At 39.2% G+C, this 22,905-nt stretch overlaps 1 protein-coding gene and 1 pseudogene across 2 annotated transcripts in view; one reads left to right on the top strand and one right to left on the bottom strand.

The window, feature by feature from the left end:
• The window catches only part of MFSD8 (major facilitator superfamily domain containing 8), a 34,712-nt gene extending 15,241 nt beyond the window's left edge, over nucleotides 1–19,471 (top strand). The window contains exons 5-12 of the mRNA XM_080676772.1: nucleotides 132–245; nucleotides 2,101–2,245; nucleotides 2,958–3,013; nucleotides 8,746–8,854; nucleotides 11,702–11,836; nucleotides 16,706–16,809; nucleotides 16,899–17,146; nucleotides 18,600–19,471. Coding sequence (XP_080532898.1) covers nucleotides 132–245; nucleotides 2,101–2,245; nucleotides 2,958–3,013; nucleotides 8,746–8,854; nucleotides 11,702–11,836; nucleotides 16,706–16,809; nucleotides 16,899–17,146; nucleotides 18,600–18,806 — 1,118 coding nt within the window. The 3' untranslated portion in view covers nucleotides 18,807–19,471. The remainder of the gene's footprint in view (nucleotides 1–131; nucleotides 246–2,100; nucleotides 2,246–2,957; nucleotides 3,014–8,745; nucleotides 8,855–11,701; nucleotides 11,837–16,705; nucleotides 16,810–16,898; nucleotides 17,147–18,599) is intronic.
• LOC308252332 (eukaryotic translation initiation factor 4E-like) lies at nucleotides 15,196–16,123 on the bottom strand (annotated as a pseudogene). The gene has a single exon. The product of its transcript is annotated as a eukaryotic translation initiation factor 4E-like (transcript).
• Nucleotides 19,472–22,905: the final 3,434 nt, after the last annotated feature.

Here is a 22,905-nt window from a genome sequence, read left to right as displayed (position 1 = left end):
AACACGCTTTGTATGATCATAAAGAGGAAACAGTGACTATACTATGGATTGATATTTCCTCTGCATAAAGCCAACTTAAGTTGAAATTTTATAAACTGAAGGATATTTTCTTTAATTGTGTCTTTTCTTAGGAAATGTGGCAGTTATTAGATCATATATTGCTGGTGCTACTTCCCTTCAGGAAAGAACAAGTTCCATGGCAAATACAAGCGCATGTCAAGCATTAGGTTTTATTCTAGGTCCAGGTAGGTGTTTTTCACTTGTAACTACTTAAATTTGAATTGGGCAGAACTTCTGAGTTCAAATGTTAAATGAAATCCGAATAGAAAACCTCATAGTTGAAGGGAAACGAATATTTTTGGATGCAGCAGTGAGACTAGACTCTTTATAGGATGGGGCAAAAGTAAGTTTACAGTTTTATGTGAAAATTGCTTATATTTATTAATTATATTATTTTCCATAGGAACAACTGTAAACCTACTTTGCCCTACCCTGTATATGTTAACTCCTGCCCTCTAAGTGTTATTTGTTAGTCCCTTTTTACAGATAAAGGCACCAAGGCCTAGAATCGAAGCAAATGACCCAAGGTCAGCCAGATAATAAATGGGAAATCTGAGGTTCAAACCTAATTCTATCTGACTCTGAAATATGTGTTCTGTGGAATAATCATTTAGCTTGATCTATCTGCAAGAGTTTGCTCTCTTTTTCCAACTAGAAACAAATTTTTTTTGACTGAAGGATTTAAGGAAAGTTATAGGAGGTTCTTTATCCTTTTGCCCTTTGTCCATACCTTAAAACTTTTTTGAGGATGAAGAAAATGAAAGAATTTAAAAGGACTTAATATTATCTTCCTCTTCCAAAGCTTCTATCCTTAGCTATCTATAAAAAAATTGTAATGATATTTAATACTTCTCCAAGGACAAGTACTTTTTGCTGAATTGAGAAATCAGTCATTTTTATGCCTAGAATAACATTGAAACCATATAATTGACTCATGCATTGAAAATTGAAGCTATAGATATCATCAGTTTGAATTCAACCCAGTTTACTTCAAGATGCCACCCTCACTCCGTTTCCATTACTTTTATTTAACCAAGAAAAAGCCCAACAGATTAGAATCTAATTCAACTTTCACCAATATCTAATATTTCACTTTAGCATGCTGAAGTAAAATATAAAATATTTTACTTATATTTATACAGAATTTTACAAATGTAGAATTGGATCTACTGCCATAATATAAAATACTCTGGGTCTTACTTTACCCTCAGTGTCTAGCACAGTATCTGGTGTACACAGGTTCTCAGTAAATATTTTGACCACTTAAAGCATATTTTAAAGACTATTTCATTTAAACATTCTATATAGATGAGTAAATGGAGGCCTGAAAAGTTCAGATAATTTCCCTAATAATAACTACATCAATAAGCACTAACATTTACTGAGTATGTGCTAGTTACTGTTCTAAGTGCTGCAGTATCTTACTTAATCCTCACCACAAAAGTACATGTATATTTTTGGAAGAGCCAGATATAGAATCTAAATCAGGAGAGCAAATCAGTATTCTCCCAATCTGATTTGTGCCATAAAACTAGATTTAAAATATTAAATGTATGTAATTTAAATATCATATACACACTAATATTTTAAAATGTTTACTTGAAATGTGACACGAGGTTGACTAAATGTATAATTCATTTATGGAAGAAATTGTATAATTTATATTTCTTATGGAGATGTTCAAAAAAGTGAAATTACTGAAGTAACTACTTGAGATATAATCCTTTGTAAATTCATGCAGATCAGTGTTTCTCAACCTTTTTTTCATTATTGACCCTCTAAGGAGTTTTTTTAGACATTTTTTTCCTAATCACTCCATCCCATGAAATTTTAACAACACAGACATACAGTATATTGTGTATGTACTGTATCTCTGCTTTAAATAGAAAGAGTAAATTTTTCTGTCCCCTTCACCCAGAACCAGTTTTTTTTTCTGTCTGTTCAGGTGCATGATGTATATGAATGATTCCATGTTATTTCTAATTTCATGGTAAACGTCTTTCACATCTTTAAAAATCTGTGTCGTTTTACTTTAATAAGTTTTTCAGACCTGTTTTGCACTCATTGGCGAAAAGGGCGTGACATGGGAGACTATACAGCTTCAGATAAACATGTATACAGCACCAGTTTTACTTGGCGCCTTCCTTGGAGTTTTAAATATTATTCTGATCCTTATTATATTAAGGTAATTAGACAGAAATGATAAAACTACTTTTGTAATTAAATAAGCATTATCATTGTTGGAGGATAATTATTCCTAAGAAGTCTTAATTTGTTACTTCATGTCTATAGTTATTTTCTGATTTGCTAATTTACTTACTCGTAACTAAAATAATAGACAATTTGATAAATGAGAACAGATTATAAGGTCTTTGAAAAGTTAAGGTTTGGTCTTGGTTTACTAATTTTAGTTTTCTAAGTAAGAAAATGGCATGAAAGCAATATTTTAAGTGGATTAATGATTTGTATCAACTTTAAATACAAAAGTTACTTCAAATGTATCTTTTATCTTTTATATATTAAAAGAAATTTTATAAAGCTAGAAAAATTTGGTTGGTTTATATTTCTTTGGAGTACTTTAACCAAGAGTCCAAAAACATAACTAATGTTTAAAAATCACTGTAGAACTTCAAATACTGATTAAGGTAGATCACATATGCTTTTGGATGAATTTGGTGGTTGTTTTTTTTCCATTTTATATAGTATAATAAGAATCATGACTTGTTTCTTTTAAATTTTATTTGTTATATCTTATTGCTAATAATTTCATAACTCAGAAGCCAATATAAAAAGTTATATCAGAATGTGAAAAAATAGAAGGCTAGTAATAAATTTAACCCATTTTTCTATTATACTAAGCCTTTCATGGATACAATATTTATGTTTTTCTTTTTAAGAGAGCATCGTGTGGATGACTCAGGACGACAGTGTAAAAGTATTAATTTTGAAGAAGGTACTATTAAGCTATTTAACTAAATTATTATAAAATTAACAAAGTGTTTCTAATGATTCCATTGGTATTTACTTGGATTTTGCTTCTGAGGACAAGAAAAGGGGCGACTTAGGAAAGATCTTCAAAGTTGAAAGTTACCTAAGTTGTTTAAAAAAAAAAAAAGACATACAAATATCAGATATTTGGTGTTCATGATTGGTAAGGTTAAAACCATTGCTAAAAATCACTTTGTCTTGGTTTCAGAGAGCTAATCCTATAGTTTTGTGTGTTTAGAAAGGGAGGTCATGACCCTATGTTGAGTATCCAAAGTACTTTCTTAATTGTACCCAAGTATAGCGGACTATTTCCAAATCTCTGGAATTGGAGAAGGAATTCCTTCTCAGAAATCCTAAGATATAAAGGCAGGTACCATTATGGAAAAATTATAGAAACTTACTGTGCTTTAGGAAAGTCACTGCCTGCCCCCTGCTGCTGCTACACATACACTTCTACAGCATAAATGAACACATTCTTGTATTACTTACCTGATTTATTCTGAGTAAAATAGCATGACAGATGTATCTCCGATCTATATGGCTTCACACTTCTCTCTCTCTTTTTTTTTTTTTACTTTCTGTAATGTCTTTATTTTCTTTTTTTAAATTTAATAAATCTTTATTGTTCAGATTATTACAATTGTCCTGCTTTTTTCCCCCCATAACTCCCCTCCACCTGGTACCCACCCCATCCTCTGCCCTTTCCCCCTCCCCCCACTGTCCTCATCCATAGGTGTACGATTTTTGTCCAGTCTCTTCCCGCACGCCCCACACCCCATTCCCCTGAGAATTGTCAGTCCACTCCTTTTCTATGCCCCTGATTCTATTATATTCACCAGTTTATTCTGTTCATCAAATTTTTTATTCACTTGATTTTTAGATTCACTTGTTGATAGATATGTATTTGTTGTTCATAATTTTTATCTTTAACTTTTTCTTCTTCTTCCTCTTCTTAAAGAATACCTTTCAGCATTTCATATAATACTGGTTTGGTGGTGATGAACTCCTTTAGCTTTTTCTTATCTGTGAAGCTCTTTATCTGACCTTTAATTCTGAATGATAGCTTTGCTGGGTAGAGTAATCTTGGTTGTAGGTTCTTGCTATTCATCACTTCGAAAATTTCTTGCCACTCCCTTCTGGCCTGCATAGTTTCTGTTGAGAAATCAGCTGACAATCGTATGGGTGCTCCCTTGTAGGTAATTAACTGTTTTTCTCTTGCTGCTTTTAAGATTCCCTCTTTTTCTTTTGCTCTTGGCATTTAAATTATGTTGTGTCTTGGTGTGGTCCTCTTTGGATTCCTTTTGTTTGGGGTTCTGTGCACTTACTGGACTTGTAATTCTATTTCTTTCACCAAGTGGGGTAAGTTTTCAGTCATTATTTCTTCAAATAGGTTTTCAGTATCTTGCTCTCTCTCTTTTTCTGGCACCCCCATAATTCTGATGTTGGTATGCTTGCAGTTGTCCCAGAGGCTCCTTACACGATCTTCAAATTTTTGGATTCTTTTTTCTTTTTGCTTTTCTGGCTGAGTGTTTTTTGCTTCTTTGTATTTCATATCTTTGACTTGATTCTTGTGTTCCTCTAGTCTGCTGTTAGGTCTCTGTATATTTTTTATTTCAGTCAGTGTATGATTAATTTCTAGTTGGTCCCTTTTCATATCTTCGAGGGTGTCGCTAAATTTATCGGCTTTATCTAGGAAATTCTTGAAAGACCTTATAACCATGGTTTTGAACCTTATATCCAGTCATTTGCTTTCCTCCATTTCTTTTGTTTGTGATCTGTTTCTTTGTCTCGGCATTTTTGTTGCTTCCCTGAGTTGGTAGAGTAGCTTTGTGTGCTAGGTGTCCTATATGGCCCAGTGGCTCAGCCTCCCCAGTTACCTGAGGTGGACACTCTTGGTGCACCCCTTTGTGGACTGTGTGTACAGCCTTGTAGTTAAGTCTTTTTTTTTTTTTTTTTTTTTTTTAAATAAATCTTTATTCAGATTATTACAATTATTTCTCCTTTTTCCCCCCATAGCTCCCCTCCACCCCTTTCCCACCCCACCTTCTGCCCTTACCTCCCCCCCACTGTCCTCATCCATAGGTGTATGATTTTTGTCCATTCTCTTCATGAACCCCCCCATACCCCTTTCCCCCTGAGAATTATCAGCCCACTCCCTTTCTATGCCCCTGATTCTATTATATTCACCAGATTATTCTGCTCCTCAGGTTTTTAATTCACTTGATTTTTAGGTTGGCTTGTTGATAGATATGTATTTGTTGTTCATAATTTTTTCTCTTTACTTTTTTCTTCTTCCTCTTCTTTAAGAATACCTTTCAGCATTTCATATAGTACTGGTTTGGTGGTGATGAACTCCTTCAGCTTTTTCTTATCTGTGAAGCTCTTTATCTGCCCTTCAATTCTGAATGATAGCTTTGCTGGGTAGAGTAATCTTGGTTGTAGGTTCTTGCTATTCATCACATTGAAAATTTCTTGCCACTCCCGTCTGGCCTGCATAGTTTCTGTTGAGAAGTCAGCTGACAGTCGTATGGGTGCTCCCTTGTAGGTAATTAACTGTTTTTCTCTTGCTGCTTTTAATATTCTCTCTTTGTCTTTTGCTCTTGGCATTTTAATTATGATGTGTCTTGGTGTGGTCCTCTTTGGATTCCTTTTGTTTGGGGTTCTGTGGGCTTCCTGGACTTGTAAGTCTATTTCTTTCACCAGGTGGGGGAAGTTTTCGGTCATTATTTCTTCAAATAGGTTTTCAGTATCTTGCTCTCTCTCTTCTTCTGGCACCCCCATAATTCTGATGTTGGTACGCTTGAAGTTGTCCCAGAGTCTTCTTACATTATCTTCAACTTTTTGGATTTTTTTTTTTGCTTTTTGCTTTTTCGGTTGAGTGTTTTTTGCTTCTTTGTATTTCAATTCTTTGACTTGATTTTTGTGTTCCTCTTGTCTGTTTTTGGGTCTCTGTATAATATTTTTTATTTCAGTCAGTGTATGTTTAATTTCTAGTTGGTCCTTTTTCATATCTTCGAGGGTCTCGTTATATTTATCGGCCTTTTCTAGGATATTCTTAAAAAGTCTTATAACGGTGGTTTTGAATTCTATATCCAGTCGTTTGTTTTCCTCCATTTCTTTCGTTTGTGATCTGATTCTTTGACCCCGCATTTTCACTGAATCCCTGAGTTGGTAAGGTAGATATTTGTGCTAGGTTTCCAATATGGCCCAGTGGGTCTGCTTCCCCAGTTAACCTGAGGTGGACACTCTTGGTGCACCCCTTTGTGGACTGTGTGTACAGCCTTGTTGTAATTAAGTCTTTATTGTTGTTGGTATCACTGGGAAGAATTGACCTCCGGGCCAGTTGGCTGTAAGGATCAGCTGTGTCTATGCTGGGAGAAGCCCGGTGCTGGAGACAGCCTTATAGGATTAGACTTGCCAAATTGCAATAGCCTCTGTGCTCAGCTTGGATGGGGTGGAGTCTCAGTCTTGGCTTCCTGTCAGCCCCGCCCCTGCGCGCATGTGCGCTTTCAGTCCTCCGCCTTCCCCAGCTCGAGTCTCCGCCTGAGAGTCCAGACTCCCCCCACAAGAGCGTGGGTCCCCAGGGGCTCGCCTAGAACTGGGGTTCACTGCAGTCAGAACTGGGGCTCGGTGCAGTCAGAATCCTCTGACTCCCCTCCACTAGGGAAAGCCTGTGGCAACCCCCGCAGCCTTTGTGTGCACCGGCGCGGCGCGTGTGCGCACTTTCAGTCCTCCGCCTTCCCCGGCTCCTGAGTCTCCGCCCGAGAGTCCAGACTCCCCCTACAAGAGCGTGGGTCCCCAGGGGCTCGCCTGGAACCGGGGTTCACTGCAGTCAGAACTGGGGCTCAGTCCGGATCCTCTGACTCCCTTTCACTAGGGAAAGCCTATGGCTACCTCCGCAGCCTTTGTGCGCACTGGCCCGTGTGCGCCTTCAGACTTCTGCCTTTCCCAGCTCGCGGTCCGAGGCTTCCTTCCCCCTTCCGCCAGAGGAAGTCAGCCAAGCTCTCAGCCGCCCTTCCTCTCTGCGCGCACAAAGCCCCTTTGCCGTACCTCCAATTCTCTGTGAGCTTTTCTCCTTCCTTCTAGTTGTAGAATTTTCACTCAGCCTGCTTTCCTGTGGTTCTGGATGGTGTCCGTTCTGTCTTTTAGTTGTAGTTTTGAAATTGTTGTGCGAGGCAGCAGTTTAGGTGTTTACCTATGCCGCCATCTTGGTTTCTCCTTGTAGTTAAGTCTTGATTGTTGTTGGTATCACTGGGAGGAATTGACCTCCAGGCCAATTGGCTGTGAGGATCAGCTGTGTCTATACCAGGAGAACTTCTGTGCTTGGAGACAGCCTTATGAGACCAGACTTGCAAAATTGCAAAAGCATCTGTGCTCAGCTTGGATGCGGCGGAGTCTCAGGGCTGAGCAGACAGCCTTGGCTTCCCGTCAGCCCTGCCCTATGAGGCCCCTGGGTCTCAGTGTCCCTCGGTAATCGCTGCAAGCACCTCTGAGAGAAAGTTGCCCTCAAGTTTCGCCCACTGCCAGACAGTCCAATTTCTCCTCCATAAATCTGTATTCCCATATTCTCGCTGGAACTGGAGTTCTGCGTAGTCGGAAGCTTCCGCCTTCCTTCCGCTAGAGAAAGCCAGTGGCACACTCAGCAGTCAGTCCTCTCTGTGCGCACTTGCGCGCGCGCCTCCAGACCTCTGCCTTTCGCGGCTCCCCTGAGTTTCCATGCGCTCCTCTCTTTTCCCGACAGTCCAGACTCCCCCCATATGAGTCTGTGTCCACAGGGTCTCGCCCGAAACTGGGGTTCAGTTGGAACTGGAGTTCAGTGCAGTCGGGAGCTTCTGTCTCTCTCCTGCTGGAGAAAGCAGCCAGGCACTCAGCTGCCCGTCCTCTCCGCGCGCGTCTCCGTACCTCAGCCTTTTGCAGCTCCTCTGAGTCTCCGTGTACCCCTCTCTTTCCTTCTAGTTGTAAAATTTCCACTCAGCCAGCTTTCCTGTGGTTTTGGATGATGTCCGTTCTGTCTTTTAGTTGTAGTTTTGAAATTGTTGTGCGAGGCAGCAGTTTAGGTGTTCACCTATGCCGCCATCTTGGTTTCTCCCACACTTCTCCAGTATATCAGGAATAGTTTGTACTGAGTACATAGCTTAACTACACTGTTTCAAGATGAGGCAGTACACTTACTTTGCCCTCCTAAAGTATTTCTTTGCAAAAATATAAATAACATAAGGACTTGTATGGTAATAACATGAGGATATTTACTAATACTAATTTCACATACGATTGAAATTAAAAATAAAATATATATTCATTGAAGTGAATCATAGAAATGAGAGCTGATTTAATAAACTATTTCAGGTCTTCATGAAATCCTTGTAATTTAAGATTAAGGTAAGATAGGAAAAAAACCCTGCAACTGAAATTTAAAGAATATGTATTTAGTAAAAGATCATTTTACAGAATTCTGTAAAATACATGCCTCTTCTGGATTGAGAGACACCAAATAGAATATCTCCTGTAGATAACAGAATTGAAGTATATTTCCTGGGAAGAAAAGTTATTTTAGTTTTAAAGATCATTTAAAAGTTATTGCTAGTATATACATTGATAATTTTAAATTATTTTGAAGCCTAAAAATGATTTTAAATGTTTAGTCATAGAATTTGCTAACACCTGTAAGTAATATAATTTTTTTCCTGTTCCCTACAGCAAGTACAGATCAAATTCAGATTCCCCAGAGAAGTATTGATCAAGTGGCTGTAGTGACTACCAATGTTCTGTTTTTCGTGGTTCTATTTATCTTTGCCCTTTTTGAAACGTAAGTTTTGTCTTCATCTACATCAGATTATGTAAACAATTTGTATTTAATGCAATATTAATTAGGCATATAGTTGTTCTCAACTTTATGTAAGACATTTTCCTTGTCATGATGTAAAGTGTTTTTTTTTTGGTTTATTTATTTTATTAAATCTTTATTGCTCAGATTATTACAGGAGTTCCTCTTTTTTTCCCCCCATAGCTCCCCTCCACCTGATTCCCCACCCCACCCCATGCCCTTACCCCCCGCCACTGTCTTCATCCATAGGTGTAAGATTTTTGTCCAATCTCTTCTCACACCCCTCACACCCCCTTCCCCCTGAGAATTGTCAGTCCACTCCCTTTCTATGTCCCTGACTCTATTATATTCACCAGTCCATTCTGTTCTTCAGATTTTTTATTCACTTGGTTTTTAGATTCACTTGTTGGTAGGTATGTATTTGATGTCATTTTGTTGTTCATAATTTTTATCTTTACCTTTTTCTTCTTCCTCTTCTTAAAGAATACCCTTAAGCATTTCATGTAATCCTGGTTTGGTGGTGGTGAACTCCTTTAGCTTTTTCTTGTCTGTGAAGCTCTTTATCTGACCTTCAATTCTGAATGATAGCTTTGCTAGGTAGAGTAATCTTGGTTGTAGGTTCTTGCTGTTCATCACTTTGAATATTTCTTGCCACTCCCTTCTGGCCTGCATAGTTTCTGCTGAGAAATCAGCTGACAGTCGTATGGGTACTCCCTTGTAGGTAACTAACCGTTTTTCTCTTGCTGCTTTCAAGATTCTCTCTTTGTCTTTTGCCCTTGGCATTTTAATTATGATGTGTCTTGGTGTGGTCCTCTTTGGATTCCTCTTGCATGGGGTTCTGTGTGCTTACTGAACTTGTAAATCTATTTCTTTCCCCAGGTAGGGAAAGTTTTCTGTCATTATTTCTTATAATAGGTTTTCAATATTTTGCTCTCTCTCTTCTTCTGGCACCCCAAAAATTCGGATGTTGGTATGCTTGAAGTTGTCCCAGAGGCTCCTTACACTATCTTCATATTTGTGGATTCTTTTTTTGTTTTTCTGGTTGGGTGTTTTTTATTTCCTCATTTCAGATCTTTGGTTTGATTCTTGGGGTCCTTTGATCTGCAGTTGAGTTTCTGTATATTCTTTATTTTAGACAGTGTATGCTTAATTTCTGACTGGTCCTTTTCCATTTTTTTTTGCATTCTCATTAAGATCCTTAAAGGTCTCACTAAGTTCCTCAGCGGTTTTTAGAAGATTCTTGAGTAACCTTATAAATGTGGTTCTGAACTCTATGTCATCCAGTAGTTTGCTTTCCTCCATTTCTCCCATTCGTGACATGTTTCTTTGTCTCCGCATTTTGCTGCTTCCCTGTGTTGATGGAGTGGCTTTGTGTGGTAGGTGACCTATAGGGGCCAGTAGCTCAGCCTCCCCAATCACCTGAGGTGGACACTCTTGGTACACCCCTTTGTGGGCTGAGTGCAAAGTCTTGGTGTAGTTAAGCCTTGATTGCTGTTGGTACACTGGGAGGAATTGACCTTCAGGCCAATTGGCTGTGGGGACCCGCTGTGTCTATAATGGAAGAACTGCTGCACTGGAGACACGCTTATGGTGCAGGACTGGTTTCATTGGGGCTTTGGTGCTCACTGAGTCTCTCTCTTGAATGTGTCACTTACGGATTTGAGGAGTTGAAATCTGGTGTCTCACACTGACCACTAGGTACACTGGCTTCTGGATCTCCAATGGGGTGCAGGTCAGCTACTGTCTGAGGCCACCCAGCAGGCGCTACAGTGTGAAGTACAGTTTTCTCCTCTTTGCTTGGGGTTTGGAGGTTTTGGAGCTGTCTGACCTGGGCTGCAAGTTTGCTAGGTTAAGCTGTGATAGGGCAGGCCATTCATATGCTAAAGCCGCTACTTGGAGCTTGGGTGGGTTTGTAGATTGTGCGGGGCAGGGTCTCAGGGTGTCACTAGGCTAGGGCGTGGCAAACAGCAATGGCTGCCAGTTAGCCGGCTCTGCGTCTCCGACCGCGTCCCCGTGTCCCGCGCCCCAGTGCAGTAAACAATTATTCCTCTACACAGCCTTACAAGCAAACCACCCTCACTTTCCAACCCAATGGCAGACAGTCCAGCTTCTCCCCGTAGGAGTTTGGGTCCCTGCACCTCCCCAGAAACTGGAGTTTGGAGTAATCGGGAGCTTGTCTCCCTACGGGTTGAAAAAAGCAGTGCTCCCAGTTGCCCGCCGCCAGCCCGATTCATGCGCCTCCGTACCTCAGCTTTTCAGTGCTTGTGCATGTCTCAGTGCTCTTTTCTCTTTCCTTCTAGTTGTAGAACTTCCACTCAGCCAGCTTTCCCGTGGTTCTGGGTGATAGACGTTTTGTCTTTTAGTTGTAGTTTTGAAATTGTTGTGCGAGGCAGCAGTTTAGGTGTTTACCTACACCGCCATCTTGGATCCAGTCCATGATGTAAAGTGTCTGATATTTAATTTAAATGTAGTTAATTTTGTCTGTAATCTTGGTACTTACATCTGTCTCTCTCTCCCCCATTCCTAAAATAATTTTTTTTTTTTGGTTAATCCTCACCCGAGGATATTTTTTCATTGATTTTTAGAGAGAGTGGGAGAGGAAGAGACAGAGAGAGAGAAACATTGATGTGAGAGAAACATCGATCAGCTGCCTCCTGCACGCCCCCTACTGGGGATGTGCCCGCAGCCAAGGTACATGCCCTTGACCGGAATCGAAGCTGGGACCCTTGAGTCCACAGGCAGATGCTCTATCCACTGAGCCACACCGGTCAGGGCACAATGACTGTGATTTAAATAAAATGAGAATACTTTCTTTTTTGTTTTTCTCAGCATCCTTACTCCATTAACAATGGATATGTATGCCTGGACTCGAGAACAAGCTGTATTATATGATGGAATAATACTTGCTGCTCTTGGAATTGAGGCTGTTATTATTTTCATGGGGATTAAATCACTTGCCAAAAAGTAAGTTATATGTCTTTGGTTTTGTTCCAAATCTATATTTTAAAAGTGAAACATGAAACCGTTAACAATGTAAATTAATATGTTAGTAAAAACAATTGAAAGCTTTTCTCTTTTTATGTGGTAGTTTTAGTCTTTGAACATTTGAAAATAGATGTAAAGCTTATTAAGGGAGCATGATATTTCTAAACCATATGGCATATTCTTTAGTAAAGCAATGTATTTACAAAGTGAATAATTGCCTTCTAATGTAGCATCTGTTTATTATGTTTTACTTAAAGTATTTCTAAAAGTGTATTTCATAGAACATTGTTCTGCTGCATGGTAATATATGTTACACAACAACAAAGATTCAGTGGTTAAATCTGGAAAATTCTGGTTAAAATTATCAAATTTCTTTACTCTAAATCTCCAGTATATACATACTGTATCACCATCATGACAAATACAGCATGTAGCATTTCTGAAAATTATTTGTAACCTTGACCACAGAACACTTTCTTAAAAAAGCATTTTGTAAGAGGACAACTGTGAAGAACACACTTTGGGGCAAATGCTTGTATAAAATTAAATTCATTCTTATAGTCTGGGGTGGGATATTAGTAGATGAAGTTATACAGATCTAATAACTTAATTATTCCTAAAATATGTTAATACTTTAGAACTCAAAGTTCTAAAATCAATGAGCAAATATTGAGTCAGTATGTAGGGTTAGGTGTTATGGGTATACCATTGAAGATTCTTACAGAGCCCAGTAGAGGGCCAAGATGTAAATAGATGACAAATTCATATTCCAAGTTAATTAATAGTAAATGTATTATATCTTGCTACAGAAGTAGAGGTGTCCTGCTAATAGGCATTCAGGCTGATTGTCCAATTCTATACATTCAAAGAGCTTGAATTCTATTGGGGAGAAACCCAATACAAAGGTGAATTCTATTAGAGAGAAAGCCAATGCAAAGGTGAGGTCAGGTAGTGATAAGTACTATGAAGAAGAGCAGAACAGAGGAAGAGAATAGAGTGGCAGGAGCCGGTAGGGAGAGAAGGGAAGTGCTATTTTGATAGAGTGCTTAAGGCAAGCTTGAGGAAGTCACATCCAACCAGAGACCTGAGTGAAGTCACAGAGCAGCCTTGGAGTGGCTTGGAACTCTCCTCCCTTATTAGACTGAGCTTTGCATATTTAAGGAACAAGCAGGAACACCAGCTTGGCCAGAGCAGAATGAGAGGAATAAGGTAGGTCAGGTTGGAAAAATGTGAATCCTTTGAGGTATTCTAAGAGAGATGGGAAGAGTTTGGGTTTAAGAAGCCTTTGGTCTTGTTTGTATATTTCACTTTTTATTGTGGAGAATTTCTAATATATACAAAGGTTCAGAGAGCATCATGGACTGAATCTCTAATATCCATTACCCAGCTTCAACAATGATAAACACTTGCATACTCTTGATTCATCTATACCTCCACATTCCCTACCCACTACACCTGGATTCTTTTGAAGTCAATCCCAGACATTATTTCATGTTTGCCATAAATATTTCAGTATGTATCTCTAAAAGTTAATGACATTATCACATCTAAAAACGTTAAGTGATTTCTAAATAAAATAACATATCCGGGCAGTATTCAAATTTTCTCTACTGTTTTCATTCTGTTTATTGTTTTGTTCCATAGCTTAATCACTTAAGGCTCTCAAGTGCCTTCTCTTTTAATCTAATCTTTTCCACCTCACTCTCTCTTTTTCCTTTACAAATTGAAGAAACTATTTGCCCTTGGATGCAGACAGTTGAGTGGTGAGGGCCTGGAGTGGGGGACGGGGGTGGGCTGGAGAGGGTCAATGGGGAAAAGAGGGGGACATGTGTAATACTGTTAACAATAAAGAATTATTAAAAAAAAAAACACCCTTTGGCCAAAACCGGTTTGGCTCAGTGGATAGAGCGTCAGCCTGTGGACCGAGGGGTCCCGGGTTCGATTCCGGTCAAGGGCACGTAACTTGGTTGCGGGCACATCCCCAGTAGGAGGTGTGCAGGAGGCAGCTGATCGATGTTTCTCTCTCATCGATGTTTCTAACTCTCTATCCCTCTTCCTTCCTCTCTGTAAAAAATCAATAAAATATATTAAAAAAAAAAAACACCCTTTGACCTATAGTTTCCCATATTTTGTATCTCACTGATTGAATCCCTATGGTGTTTTCTATTTAAAAAAAAACATTTTCCTGTCTCTATTTCTCAAAAATTGATACTTAGAAAGGCAGTGGGAGATTTTTTTGCTGCACTGAACTTACTAGTTGTCTACATATCTCATTGAAAAACAAAACTAATTATGATCTTTCCTAAATAAAAAAAATTTGGTACTTAGATCTGGAAGTTTAATGAGATTTGAGTTTAATTTTTTTGGCAAGAATAATTTATAGGTGGTGTTATAAACTTACATCAGGAGAAATGTAATGTTTTGTTTATCTTTTTATTATGTAAGTGGTCATTGACATTCCCTAGATCCATTAATTCATTAATAGATCATTGCAAATGCTATTTTAATGCCATCATTTTTTTTAAAGACAATTCACTGTACACATTTTATTTACAGTTTTGTACACTGTCTTAATATGAATGGGACTGCTTTTCTACTTGAGCCATTTTTTAACCAAAGCAAAATAACCTAAGTAATATAAATTGTTAAAATACAGCATAAAGATACAAAAACAGACATACTAATTCTAATTAGGAATGTAATTATGTGTTACATTTTTTATAATCCACAATTATGTTTAGGAAACCACACATAGATCACTGATTTGAATGAAATTTGTAGCAAAGCTTTGTAGTTACAAAAAAAAAAAAATATATTACCAAAGAATGCCCAGAATTAATGTTTATTCCACCTTTGTGTCATATTCCTGGATTCTTCACCATTATTACATGAGGAATAAAAAAAGCAAAACAAATGAAAAAGTGAAATCAGAATCACTAATGTCATCAAGTAGGGAAACAAATAAATTAAAATCTAGCAGCCACCAGCAAGAGTACAGCAAAGACAGTGCTATAAAAAGAAACAAAGAAAATTGCTAGAAAACTGTATGCATCATACTCTTTCAAACCAACAAAATATGCTCCTGCATACAATGGAACATAAACAGAATTATTTTCCTGTAAGGTGAGGAAATGCAAGTTCTTTTTTAACATTGTGGATGGGTAAAATATGTTTGTAATAATAATTCTTCTAAGCTATTACAGAGTGGGCCAGAAACACATTAATGGATTCTGGGGATGATGTGTACTGTAATTCTTTGACTGGGTAAGTGGACATTCTAGCCAAAAAAAAAAAAAAAAAAGATGAACACAGAAGTACAAGACAAAGGTGAATGAGACTTCTCTTATATCTTTGCAACATTTAGATGGAAATCAAATTTAAATGCAGTCCACTCTGCTTTTGAAGAGGCTTTGGTTCAGCTCCCAAATCTTGATTGCTTGACGCAGTCTCCTATGAGAATACTCAGGTGTCTTCTTAAACAACAAACCTATTTTTAGTGGTGGAGCTGCTCTTAGTAGCTGTGTCTGCATGGGACTGATAACCAATCACTATCTTTGGAGGAAGTCCTAACCTTTCCTTGTATACCCTCCCTATATGTGTAACAGCATCTGTTTTCACATTCAGTAGTCCATATTGCTACCTTATCACCCTTAGCTCTAACATTAACAATGGCTCCACAAACATCATCACTGTAGTCATCAAAAGATTCTCCAATAAGGCATAGCAGTGTTTCTAGCCAAAAGCAATGAGGTCACTTCGTCTCTGCTGTTTGTTCAACGTAATTAGCCATCGTCCTCCTCGTTTGTTTTTCTCATCTTCCCACATAGGTTTAATACCATCCTTAAAGAGTAGTCACAGCCAGGCATTAAATTACTAGATAACTGGATATGTTTGTACAGAGCCCAAAAGTCTTCAACAGTATCAAACTCAGAGATCAGCTGAAGGTTTGCTTGCCAAGTTTTGCTTTTATCATTTTTTAAAAAGCAGAGTGCCCATCTGTTCTGTAAAGGATGTTTAATATAGTGTTCTGGGTTAGCAACCTCCTGGTTAGATTCTGTTTTCTCTTCTTCTGTAGGCGGGGGATTAGGAGTAGGGGTGGTTTCCGGTTCCACAGTCGCCATCTTAGATAGATCTAATTCTATCATTTATTTGCTGGAGTATTTTCGATAAAGAGAAACTTCCTGTCGCCAACTATTTGGTTATTCTGAGGTACAGTCTGTATAGGAAAGACATGGTGATTCTTTGCTTTTATTAACTGACTTTTAAAATAAATAATTGGTTTGCTAATACCCTCTAAAAGTGACCAAGAGTATCCTATATGATAAAGAGCTAATATGCTAATTAGACCGGATGGTGGAACGACCTTCCGGAATGACCAGTGGGCAGGGCCATGGGGCAGCAGGGGCTGCAAAGGCCAAGGCAGCCTGGGCTGTGAGGGCCGAGCCCCTTGCACGAATTTCGTGCATTGGGCCTCTAGTTTTAATATAATATGAATTCATAGATTATAACATTTTTATGTGTTTCAGTCTATTGTCATTACTATTCTTTTTGGTGTTCACATTGTCATGTATTGGGCCAGCTTCTTCCAGTTGGCTCTGAGTCCTTTTATCATTACCTAGTAGTCACTGGTAGCTTTTCTGCACTCTGGTATGACTAGATGTCCAGGCTCAGTTTATACATTTTCTGTCCCAAACATGAAATAAGCCAGTTTTTAGAGAAGTCCTGGTTCTTCTTAGTGGGAAATTATATTTAGCATTCATATTAATTGATATATCACTAAAAGCATCAAAATATTTTATTTATAGTTTTTGAAATGATAAAAGTAATAATGATTCTGTTCTCTAACAGGATTGGTGAGCGTGCTATTCTGCTGGGAGGACTTGTCATCATATGGATTGGCTTCTTTATCTTGTTACCTTGGGGAAATCAATTTCCCAAGATACAGTGGGAAGGTATAGCCATACATAATTCTATAATGTTACATTGCCTCTGTAATTTATCTAGTAATAAGTCATGCACTGTACTAATTTTGTTTTTACAGATTTACATAATCATTCAATTCCTAATACCACATTTGGGGAAATTATTATTACTCTTTGGCGGTCTCCAAGAGAAGATCAGAGTGAAGGACCAACTGGTTGCCCAATTGAACAAGCCTGGTGCCTCTATACCCCCATGATCCACCTAGCCCAGTTCCTCACATCAGCTGTGCTAATTGGAATAGGCTATCCATCCTGCAATGTTATGTCATATACATTATATTCAAAAATTTTGGGACCAAAACCTCAGGTGAGTCAGTTACCCTGGCATTGCAATTATGTGAAATATGCTTCACTGGCATTCTGTGCTACCATTCTCTATTTTCACACAAGATGATACAGGGGATTTTTATCATATTCAGCATTTTGAATTTATAAAACCACAATTTTTAAAAAGTACTTACAGGACTTGTGTGTTGAAACTGAACAAAAAGCACTCTAAAAACGCAAAGTTCTCTTGAACTCAAAGATTATGAGCTCGAAATCATTTTCATAGAAAAAAAAAATATCTGAAGCATAAAGTTCCAGAAACCAAAATTTTTTTTTCAAATTTTTATTAAGGTATTATATGTGTACATATCTTACCATTGCCCCCCCCACCCCACTCCCATACATGCCCTCACCCCCCAATGTTTTGCATCCGTTGGTTACTCTTATATGCATGCATACAAGTCCTTCAGTTGATCTCTTATTTCCCCCACCTCTCCCTAACCTTACCGCTGTAATTAGACAGTCTGTTTGATGCTTTACTGCCTCTGTAACTATCTTTTTGTTCATCAGTTCAGAAACCAAAATTGATAGCAAATTTGACTCTAGGCTTAATTTCATTTGGCCCTAGGTACAATTACCAAAAGATGAAAACACAGTAGCCTTAAAAGTGTCCAGTCAGAGAAAGATAAATATCACATGATCTCACTCATTTGTGGAATATGAACAACATAAACAGATCCAGAAACAGAGAAGCATCGATCAGGCTGTGGGAATGGCAAGCCCCCACTGACCCAGTGTCTGTGTCCATTGGTTATGTTAATATGCATGCATACAAGTCCTTTGGTTGCTCTCTAACCCTCCCACCTCCCCTACCATTTGTCTTTGGATCTATTCTTGTTCATCAAATTATGTTGATCATTATATCGCACATATGAGTGAAATATGTGGACAGCTAGGTTTTCAATGTGAGACTATTAAAAGTAATGCTGCACTGCACAGTAACTGGAGGAGTGACATGTGGTGTAGTGGAAGGTGGTACAGTGGAGTTAGGCACACATGACTTCAAAGCTCTTGTTATTGTTACTTGAATTTTCTGAGCTTCAGCTTCCACATTTGTAGGGACACCAGTAATAAGCATTTGTGAACATTGGAAAATATATGTAAAGCACCTAACACAGTGTGTGGAAGGTAACAAGTACTGAATAAAAGTTAGTCTTAAAAGGTAAATTAATAAATTCTATTGTTCCCAGGGCCTCAGCAGATATTTAATTTGTTCTTTTCTACTACTTTTATTTTTCCTAAGCTGACTCTATCAAGTAAGTTTACTGTTATTTGCTGTATTTATAAAAACACATTTTATATGTAGTTCACTAATCGAAGATGGAGAAAGTGATTCCTGTAAGTTTCCCACTGTTTTGTAATAGTAGCATCATTCTTTTTTTTAAATAACTAAACCTGAATATCAATCTGCTTCTCCCTATTCCACCTCACAGGGTGTGTACATGGGCTGGTTAACAGCTTCTGGAAGTGCAGCACGGATTCTTGGACCCGTGTTCATCAGCCAAGTGTACACTTCCTGCGGCCCACGATGGGCATTCAGCCTTGTGTGTGGAACAGTTGTGCTCACCATCACACTCCTGGGAGTGGTTTACAAAAGACTCGTTGCTTTTTCTGTAAGGCATGGAAGGATTCAAGAGTAACCTAGCTAACTAACACTGGGATGCACAGTACTTGCTGTGTGGACTTCCTTTACTAAGGCTCTGCCAGACAGTTGCTATGAGTCAGTTTCCAAAAGTGACTCTTGAAAAGCAAGAGAATATATTGAATAACACGGAATTCTATGAGTAACTGAATATTAAGATAACATAAAAAACATTCTGAATCAATTTCTTTATCTCAAAAAGAAATATTCTTCACTCAACACCTTTGGGGGTTACATGAATTCATGAGTGAATGAGGAATGGTCTTTAAATGGGAAACTATTTTTTGTTTCCCAAACTGCAGAGGTATCACTTAAAACAGTAAGAGAATATCTATGCAGTGAAACCACAGTAAAGTTCTGGAAGAATCACGTATAACAGAATGAAATTATAGCAATGGTTTACCTAAATAGTAGGTATCTTGACCAAATCATAGATATCTACTTTTATTTATTTAAAGTGCATTTTCTATTACTATAGAAAGTTCCCTTATGAAATATCATGACTCTTAAATTACTATACTTCCCGTCATACCATACCTTCTTTAATTTATTTTTAACACACCTTCTGTCTTATCTCACTAAATAACTCTAAATAGATGAATATGGATAATGCTAATATTTAAGTAATAAAGAGGATTAAGAGACCAAGATGAATTTTACTACCTTTAGTAGTTAACTACTTTTTCTTCCAAGTGCTAGTAAGTAATTTGCTTTGGAGACATAAGCTAGGTATGTGTTACTGTATATATATACTGAAGCATACTGTTTATTATAATTACTAGAGGCCAAATGCACGAAAATTCGTGCACTCGGGGGGGGTCTATCAGCCTGGCCTGCGCCCTCTTACCGTCTGGGAGCCCTGGGGGAGCAGGCCTAAGCTGGAAGTCAGACATCTCTCTGGCAGCCCTGGATCCCTTGGGGGATGTCCGACTGATGGCTTACGGGAGCGGGCCTAAGCCATCAGTCAAACATCCTTGGTGCTGCTCAGGGAGGCGGGAGAGGCTACCGCCACCACCACTGCACTCACAGCCGTCAGCCTGGCTTGTGGCTGAGTGGAGCTCCTGAATTGAGCGTCTGCCCACTGGTGGTCAGTGCAAGTCATAGCGACTGGTTGTTCCTGGTCGTTTCACCATTAGGGTCACTTTGCATATTACCCTTTTATTATATAGGATTGGCATTTTCAACTTCCTTAAATTCTGGAGGAAAACTATTACTTTATTTACTTTTCTCACCACTTATTAGTGACAAGGTAGACACAACAGTTTTCAGTCTATGTCTGCACAGCTATTCAGATCTGCAGAATTTTACATTTGGATGAACCATGACAGTCCCAGTCTAGTGAGGCTAATATTTGAAGCAAATGGCTTTAACCTAAGAGTTTACTGAGTTTACTTGAGCATATGGTCTCTATATATACATTTCTACCTCTACTTAAGTTGAATGCATATAAAAGGAACTAGTACAGAAACATGTATGTGGATAATCAGTATTACCAAAAAAAGTAAAGATATTTTGAAATACTTTTCCAAATGTTTTCTACTCTAAGCTATAAATATTTTCAAAACTGAGAGTAAAGACTATAATCTGCACTTTATACTAAGTGTGTGGTACTGTTTTTTGATTTGGCTTGAACAACAGAAATTTATTTCTCATAGTTCTAGAGGTTAGATGCCCAAGATCAAGGTGTTGGCAGGGTTGGTTTCTTCTGAGGCCTCTCTCCTTGGCTTGTAGATGGATGTGTTCTTCCTCTATCTTTTGTTTCCAGCTTTATTGAGATACTGGAGGCCCAGTGCACGAAATTTGTGCATGGGGAGGGGGGGTCCCCTCAATCTGGCCTGCATCGTCTCGCAATCTGGGACTGCTGGCTCCTAACCGCTCACCTGCCTGCTTGCCTAATCTCCCCTAACCACTCTGCCTGCCTGCTTGGTGCCCCTAACTGCTCTCCCCTGCCAGCCTGATCCCCCTAACTGCTCTCCACTGCCAGCTTGATCGCCCCTAACTGCTCTCCCCTGCTGGCCTGATCCCCCTAACTGCTCTCCCCTGCCGATCTGATTGCGCTAACTACTCTCCCCTGCTGGTCTGATCACCCCTAACTGCCTTTGCCTCAGCCCTGCCACCGTGTCTTTGTCCGGAAGACATCCGGTCTAATTGGCATATTACCCTTTTATTAGTACAGATAATGACATATAGCATTGTGTAAGTTTAATGTGTACAACATGTTGATTTGATACACTTATATATTGTAAAATTATACTACCATAGCATTAATACCTCTTATCACATCACATAATTACCATTTCCCTTTGGTGGTGAAACCATTTAAGATCTACTCTCTTAGCAACATTTAAGTATATAATATAGTATATATATTTTTAAATATATTTTATTGATTTTTTTACAGAGAAGAAGGGAGAGGGATAGAGAGTCAGAAACATTGATGAGAGAGAAACATTGATGAGAGAGAAACATTGATCAGCTGCCTCCAGCACACCTCCCACTGGGGATGTGCCCACAGCCAAGGTACATGCCTTTGACCGGAATCGAACCTGGGACCTTTCAGTCTGCAGGCTGAGGCTCTATCCACTGAGCCAAACTGGTTTCGGCTATAATATAGTATTATTAGCTATGTTCACCATGCTGTACCTCAGATCCCCAGAACTTACTCATTTTGTAACAGGAAGTTTGTATTCTTTGACCAACATTTCCACGTTTCCTCCATCCCAACACTCTGGAAACTATCATACTCCTCCCTCCCTCTAATAGTTCACCTCTTCAGATTACACATGAAATTTGTGTCATACTTAGCTAGCATAATGCCCTCAGAGTCCATCCATGTCATCACAAATGGCAGGAGCTCCTTTGTTATAGCTGAACTAGGGGCCGGGTGCACAAAATTTGTGCATGGGGGCAGGGAAGGCAGGACGGGGTCCCTCAGCCCAGCCTGCACCCTCTTGCAATCCTAACCACTCACCTGCCTGCCTGCCCACCCCTAACCACTCTGTCTGCCTGCCTGATCGCTCCTAACTGCTCCCCTGCTGGCCTGATCGCCCCTAACCACCTCTGCCTTGGCCCCCGCCACCATGGCTTTGTCTGGAAGGACGACTGGAAGATGTCTGGTTGACCCGGTCTAACTAGCATATTATCCTTTTATTAGTATAGATTATTGGTATAGATAATATTATACACACCCACACAAAGAAGTGTGAGGTGATACGCCACTGTGGTTTTGATTTGCATTTCCATGAGGATTAGTTATGTGGAGCACCTTTTAACGTACCTGTTGGCCATTTGTATGTCTTCCTTGGACAAATGTCTTTTCAGATCTTCAGCCCATTGTTAAATTGGATTGTTCTGTGGTTTTTGCTACTGAGGTTTGTTGTATTCTTAAATCCAACTTCTTTGGCTATAATAAAAGGCTTAATCTGACAGAAATCATCCTGTGATTACATTTTAAGATTGTTTTCATTATTCTCAACCTCCTATAGCAAGACTATGCTTCAATTAGATTTATTAGAACCAATTTTCTGGCTGTTTGGTCACATCCTGGGATCCCTCTTCCCTAATGTTCATAGCTCCTTCTTCTATCTTACATTTTTGGGGGCACTCTAATCCTAAAGAGTAAACTTCACCCTTGGTTTAAGTACTGTGCATGACAGAAATAACATCAATAATGGTAATGATGAAAACTATAATAGTGAACATTTATAGAGTTCATATCCCAGGTAATGTGTAATGTACAGTTTAATTCTCAGTTTTATAGCACCACTAGAGGCCCGGTACATGAAATTCATGCGTAGGTACAGTCCCTAGGCCTGGCCTGCCATCAGGACCATCTTCCCTGGCTGCCTGCAGCTGGCCCTGCCCCCCGCAACCAACCATCCCCGGTTTCCCATTTGCTATTGGGCAATCGGAACCTGATGGCCCGGGAGAGCAACCAAGAGGCCATCCATTCCCCCGCTTGCTGGCCCCGCCCCTGCTGTGGGTCGTCCTCTGTGTGTGGGGCAACTGCAGGGGCTGGAGCCTTGGTTTGGTGCCACCTGAATCCCCCACCACCCACCCCTGGTTCTCCGTTCGCCATTGGGCAATCGGAGCCTGCT

This window comes from Plecotus auritus, assembly GCF_963455305.1.
Source record: "Plecotus auritus genome assembly, chromosome: 6".
NCBI classification, from domain to species: domain Eukaryota; kingdom Metazoa; phylum Chordata; class Mammalia; order Chiroptera; family Vespertilionidae; genus Plecotus; species Plecotus auritus.
Note: the sequence above shows the minus strand (reverse complement) of the source record. Positions and strands in the feature narration are given on the sequence as shown.